This window comes from Atta cephalotes, assembly GCF_000143395.1.
Source record: "Atta cephalotes unplaced genomic scaffold scaffold00066, whole genome shotgun sequence".
Classification (NCBI taxonomy): domain Eukaryota; kingdom Metazoa; phylum Arthropoda; class Insecta; order Hymenoptera; family Formicidae; genus Atta; species Atta cephalotes.
In genome coordinates this window covers 1,204,476-1,211,497 of record NW_012130130.1, presented here as the reverse complement: position 1 = coordinate 1,211,497, position 7,022 = coordinate 1,204,476, and the positions used below count along the sequence as shown (strand labels likewise).

The following is a 7,022-nucleotide window of genomic DNA, read 5'->3' as shown; positions in this document are numbered from 1 at the left end:
TATATATATATATATATATATATATATAAATATTTTTAATTTTTTATACAATTAAAAATATGGATTTCTTAATAACAAACGATTAAATGAACGTATTATTAGATGTCTGACGAAAGCTAAATTAGAATATGCAAACGTTGAGAAAGATTAATATAGAAAAACATTAATTTATTGCGCGTAACGAAAAAGTCAAGAGATTAGTAGCTAATAATAATACTAATTCTGCAATAAATAAAGCACTTTATAGAGGTGACCGTATTAAGAGCTGCCAGCACATGTGACGTGAGCGCGAAATTAAAATATTCCAATGTGTACGAACATACGCAGTGGAAAGAGTTAATGTGATCGTCTTGGATTGCACCGGGGTAAGATGGCGCGGCAGCGGCGATTCTGATGGATCAGCCTTGATCCTATTTTCCGGCTGCCGGGTGAGCCAGGAACGCGTGAAAGTGGTACCGTGACCTTTTCCGCCTGCACTTGGTACCGCTTCTTAAGCTGACCTTAGCATGAGTTTTGGCGCGGACGAGTATGGAATACGCGACAAGTAAATCATACGTCGCGTAAACTATGCGCGACGCGCGACAAGGTCATTAGCATGCAATTTTTCAGAAGCTCCCTAACGAGGTGCTGCGAACTTTCTGCCGACGCTGCATCGATAATTTATAATAATCCGATAATTTATAATAATCGGATTTCTAAGCTCCCTGCCAGATGTGTGATCGGAAAACATGCTCACAACGTGATCTAAACCGCTGAGAGAGTGATTTGTTATTCGTACGTAATCAATCTCTGTTTCGACGATTTAAAAATATTTATTGACGGATCATCCTTATTCGATTTATTAATTAGTAATATTGATAGAATAATAAATTGTCCAAAAAAACAGCTTTAAATGCATAAGATGTAAATATATAAGATCTACTCTACAATTTTTTTTGAGGCTTTATTGATATTAATTTAGCATATTATAAATTAGATATAATTAGATATAATATCAAAAATTAGATATAATTTTGTGCTAATTGATTCTTAATGGAAAGTTTGTAGAAATAATAAAAAATAGGATACTTACAATTCTCTTTGTTGCCACAGAAGAGGAGATGATATCTAATGAAGTTTGGCCTAGAGTCGAAGTGGTGGCCCTTGACAATCAAGACCTCCTTGATGTTCTCCAATCCATTGATGACGACGCAAGATACAGATCCCATCTTGAGCTTGATTATCTGACTGTTGTAGGCCTTGACGAGGTCGCCAAAAGCCTTGTAAGGCACATCATAACGTCCCAAAATATGAAGAGAGCCCAAAATTGGCCATGGTTTCGGTCCAGGTGGATCTGGTAAATCGGATGGCTCATCGCCGTCATATAATTTCTTCGGTTTCTTCTTCAATCTGATATGGTCCATCACGATCAAGATCAAGGCCACCAGAACGATGGCGAGTAGGAAATATGTCGTGACGCCAATAAAAATCATCCTTCAGCACGATCACAAATTTCTTTACTAAAGAAAATCTTCTGCCTCTTCTTCCTTTTTCTTTCTTTACAATTATTTCTTTCTTTTTTTCTGACAATTTGAAAAAATTCGTTTCCTGAATTCTTCTTATAAATATATTTTGCTATCAAGATGTTTCGATCGTGCTTGTCTTTTAGAACTTTAGTTTATATTCTTTCTGCAGGATAGATTCTTAAATCAAAACATGCGTTAGTCTTGATAATCGGGCTGCTTTTGCCAATATCTCCTGATAAGACGATTCTTCGAACTCTTAAGCAATCTCTTGTTCACTTCGTCAGAAATGTCAACAATAGTCGACCCTTCCAAGACGATCTCGGACGTGATATCTTCACCGCGAATGAGTATCAGCCGATCGAGACGCGAGCTCCTTGTGGCCCGTCTGTGAACGGTCCGCCGATCTGACTCGGTCTGTGGGGATAGGATGGTTGTCCGGCTATCTTATATAGCCGGGCGTAATGTAGTCAGCACATTTGCGTCGAGCACTGTGCGCCTCAACCCCATACATATGGATTCATGTTGAGACGAGATGGGCAACAGGAGAAGGAAGGAAGGAGAAGGAGGAGCTGATGACGATAGAAGTGGAGGAAGACGCGAAAGAGGAGGAGGAGGTGGTGGACACTCTTGTATGGATTATAAGAGCGTACCCCTCTGTCTCTGCTTAAACAGAGACGAATTTTAAGAAAACCTGAAAGGACATACTCGCGTATGGGTTAGGATCCGCAGCATTCAGAGCAGAGAGAGAAGGGCTGGAAGGAGACAGCTGCGGCAGCGGAGGGATGATCGCGGGAATGTCGGGGAAAGGGGGAGAGGAAAAGGGCCCCAGAGGCGGTGGCAAAGAGTAAACTTATGTAGTGGTAGGGACGGGTGCTAGAGGAAAAGGTGGGGAGAAGGAATCGCCCGGTAGGGCTCCTGGGCCCAGACTGTGCAAACGAAGGGACACTTCTTGCCCTTGACTTCTCTCTGTAAGGTGCCATCGAGTTTTCTGGCAGCAAAGTAGTGTGCGAGCGTACTCGCAGCTACGCCGGGACCGATTCGATCGCCGGTACCACCCGATGTACTCTCGCGGCCGAGAATGTCCAAGTCGGTGATCGATGGTAATTCGCTTTTGATACATCGGGATACGTGGACGAAGAACGAAGTTACCTTTTTCACATGGTAGCCGGCTGATCGGCTCGACACGACCAGCATGACGTTTTCAAATTCTTTAAAGAGTTATATGAGAACAAATCGTACAACAATTAAGAAAGTAGATTATGTTTCTCCTGTGCACCAAGAAACAAAATAAGAGGGAAGAGAAATCCGCGAATTTTCATCATAACAAAATAACAGCTCAGTCATGTAAAATAATATAACAAAAAGCAAATGAGTGTCAAGCGCTGTAGTTAGTGCGCATAAATTAACAACATCGTGTTATTATTAGAACAAATACAAGTAGATTGTCCGAGAATAAATTACAAATAAAATGTCAGAACGTTTCGATTTATTATGCTCGCATGAGTTCCAGTCATAAGAACCAAAGTTGTTAAATACATAAAAAGAATATGTCATTCACAATAGTTGCAAGCCGATCTTAATTCGGTTCAATATTATATTATCCAGAAAGTTGAAAACTATAGAAAAAGCAGTAATTCGCAAATTACATCAATTCATAAGACAATATGATGATAAAAGATATTGATTAATTGTGTTTAATATTAATTTGTTCGTTTTTTTGTTTATAAAAGGATGAATAAATTAATATTTAAAACAATCAATCATGAATTAAAAACGATAATGTTAAATAAAGATGTCAGGAAACTTAAAGTTAAAAATATTATAAGTCAGTCATATTAATCATCTTCATCATGATCGAATAAATTATATATCTCCATTGGCGAATTCACAAGGAGAGACCATGAGGGCCATGGGCCTTCCCTTTTTTTAAAAATGTTTATAGTAAAATGTTATATAATATTTTTAATATTTCTTTCAAATGCTCAATCATTTTGAATATCCAATTTGGATATTCAAAAAATTATTTTTGAAGATTTCTATAGATAAAATACATAAATATAAAAAACATAAATTCCTTTACTCTTCTTTTGTATTAATATAATTTTTAAAAAACATTTTTTAAAGTTATACATTTAAATAACTTTAAATATTTTTTCAATAATAAAATTCAGTAATAATTTAAATAATAATAATTTATAATATTCTATTTTTTTTATATGTGATCTTAAAAAAATTTCATTTTGCCCCCTTTCCTTGACAAATTTCTGGCTCCTAATATTTATCACTGCTATTTTCTACCACTGTCAATGGAAAACACATGCCATAATTAAACACTACGCAATAATTAAAAGATAAACTGAGCAATAGTTCGCATTTAAAAGCTTATATTTTATTATATTCCGTTTTGACATTGTAAGGAAACATAAACGCTTTATTATACGTGTAGCGATCATCATTTTTGCGAAACTTTTCCTCCGCGTTATATCGCGGCAGACTTTGTTTACGTCTGGAACGACTTTTGTATCGCGAAAAATCAATCGGTCGATCTAGAAGCTAAATCCGTCTCAGAAAGATGCTGTATGACGTTACGTAAGACACCGTGAAACAACTATGCGAATGCATTTTGTTCGACGAGAAGGAAGTGAAGTACATGCAATTCTAATGATGTCTTCTTTTCCTTTCATTCATATTAATTTAGTTTACCGTAAACATTGTTTAAAAAAAAACAAGTTTCGTTAAGTCTTCGAATTTTTCTTGGAATAATGAAAAAGATAAGTCACATGTACACGTGCGATGTATACATTTATGTAATTACAATAGTAAGAAAAATCAAGAATTAAAATTCTTGTTCTGAAGATGTTTGAGATTAACATGTCTGCATCTTCCATTCTGTGGATGTAAAAATAGAAACAAGATGTTATTTTTACAATAAGAAACATATATGCAACCTGCTCACTATCGATATTGAGAACTTACATGTTCCGTTTTTTCTGACACATAAACGATTTATAAACTCAAAATGAATTCTATAAGTCATCTTTTGAGTAAAAATATATATTAATGATAGCAGAAAAGAAATATAAATTAAAAGTAAATCCAGCGGAAGAGAAGTAATTTGGATAAAGAGGCACACGATAAAGCAAATACTCTTGTCCCTTACAAAAATCTAATTTAATGCTGGTCAATTTAGTACTTAAAATTATTCATTTTGAATATTAAAATTCACTCACCACTACTATCTCAAATTGTAACGTTAGAAGCAAAAAAATACACAATAAGAATTGCAAGATATATTAATACGGAAATATATTTTAAACAACACAATCAATACAATCAATAGAATTCATTACTCATTAAAATCAATAGAATCGACTTGTAAAATTTACTTCTTTTTTGTTTCATTAAATAAATCATAACCAATATAACCAAAAACTGAGCTACTTATATAACTCTGGAAAAATCAATCAAATTAATAATAATATTGTATATAAAAGTAAATATGTGATTTAATTTCTTTTCGAAACAAAAAAACAGTTTTCGATATTTTATAAGTCTATTCTATCGATTGAAAATATTATTTTATTGAAAAATATTTCTATTCGAATATAATTTGTAAGAATTTCTATTATGCATTTTCTCATGTCTCTGAGATTACAATCTTAGATAACAGTGATGAGTGAACAAAAGCCCTAAAAGCACTACTGACAAACATTACTTACTTTGACTATTAGAAGCATTGAACTTGAGCAATGCTTTTAATACTCAAAATAATTAATACTAAAAAAAAATTAAATTTTGGTATGAAATTATCTTTTGGTATGAAATTTCTGTAATGAGAATTTGTTCAAATTAATATGAATAAAGCATGAGAGTTATAGTGGTGCGTATCACCTATCCTCCGCCCCCCCCCTCGGAACCGAGTGGTATGCCCCCACCGATCAGTGTCGCGATTTTTTTCCCTCTCACTGGCCGCGACAGTAGAGAGATTACTTCATCCGTATCGAGTCGTATTATCGAGAGTCGATTTCTGGGAAGCTAGCGGTACCAGCTTCTCTGCCCGCCGCCACCGCTGCCAGCTCTCGCCAAATCAACTCTAGAGACGAGGCGCATAACGGGAAAGCCCTCTTCTCCGTTTGCGAGTCATAGCCGGAAGCTCATCGCCGCTGTCATCGTAGTCATCGTCGTCCTCCTTCTTCTCGTCGTTATCGTCGTTTCCACCATCATCGGGACAATTTTTCATTTCGCTTTCGTACGCGCTTACGTAGCGCAGAAATCTGTTCAAAGCACGTCACTTCCCGTAATTTATATAGAATACGTGATGGAACTCAGAAGGAAATAGCAATTTAGGAAATTTCAGCAATTTAAAAATTTTTAGTTTTTTAGTTTTACGCATTCTCGTTTTAGTATTAATTTTTTTTTCGATTTATAATTCTCACATTTTTCTTCTTATACTTGCAAATAATCGACAATGAAAGGAAAGTGTTTGTTATAAACCTGGCTACAATCGTATGGTAAAATAATTATATAGTTCTTTAGTAAATCGAGTTACCATAGAATGTTTAATTTTTTTATATAAGTACCGAAAATGATATGTGCAAAATTCTACAGTAGGTTAAAAATGAAATAACAAAGAACAGAAATGTTAGATGTAACTTTTCATATATAACTTAGTGACAGATAAGGCTCAGAGATGTTTCTTTGACTAACTGCACACAAATCTTACCATAATAGACTTTTCTCAAAAACGAAATTATGATAGTTTAAAAAAAATTACGATTTTAATGCTCACGAAAAAGTAATAGGTCAACGCCATTAGAAAGATATTTATTATACGTGAATAAACTTGCATGTAAATTTAATCTTGAAAAGTAAACATAATCTCACTTTGTTGTTTCGTTCGAAGATGTAGCTCTTGATTTTCTGTCATATCTTTCATATTATTTCATTAAGATATACACGTAATTTTAATATTTTATCCAAATTACTCAGAATTTATAATTTTGGATGGACTCTGGTAAGGTACCCCAAATTTTTAGCACTTTACTAAAGAATTTTAAAAATTCTATTTTTAGTTATTACTACTATAATATTAATAGTAATAATTATATTTAGTTATGATTATATATATATATATACATTCTGTATATTAAAAAGATATATAAATCTATAAATACAATCATTATTACCAACATTACAGTCTGTAAAAATAGCGTTCCTAGTTCAAGGGTCCAAGTTCATTTGTAATTGTTTAATAGAAATATTTTTTAACAGCAATCAAATATTTTGTTTATGTAATAAAAAATTTAGTTGCTTTTTTTTGCAAAATACATTTTACTGCTTTATAAATAATAAATATATTTGTTTATGGAAAGAATGATTTTGATAAAATCTAAAAATTTAACTAGATCTGAAAATAATTTTAAACCATTGAAATAATTGTGTAGGAAATTCAAACATTGATGGACAATGTTGCAAAAAATTTTGATGTTTTATCAACTAGCTTGACCATTCTTCACA

General features: G+C 33.6%; 1 protein-coding gene across 1 annotated transcript in view; it reads right to left on the bottom strand.

Moving 5' to 3' along the window:
* LOC105623866 (cytochrome P450 307a1-like) overlaps window positions 1-1,472 on the bottom strand; it is a 4,178-nt gene extending 2,706 nt beyond the window's left edge. Inside the window, exon 1 of the mRNA XM_012205238.1 lies at window positions 1,073-1,472. Coding sequence (XP_012060628.1) covers window positions 1,073-1,472 — 400 coding nt within the window. The remainder of the gene's footprint in view (window positions 1-1,072) is intronic.
* Window positions 1,473-7,022: the final 5,550 nt, after the last annotated feature.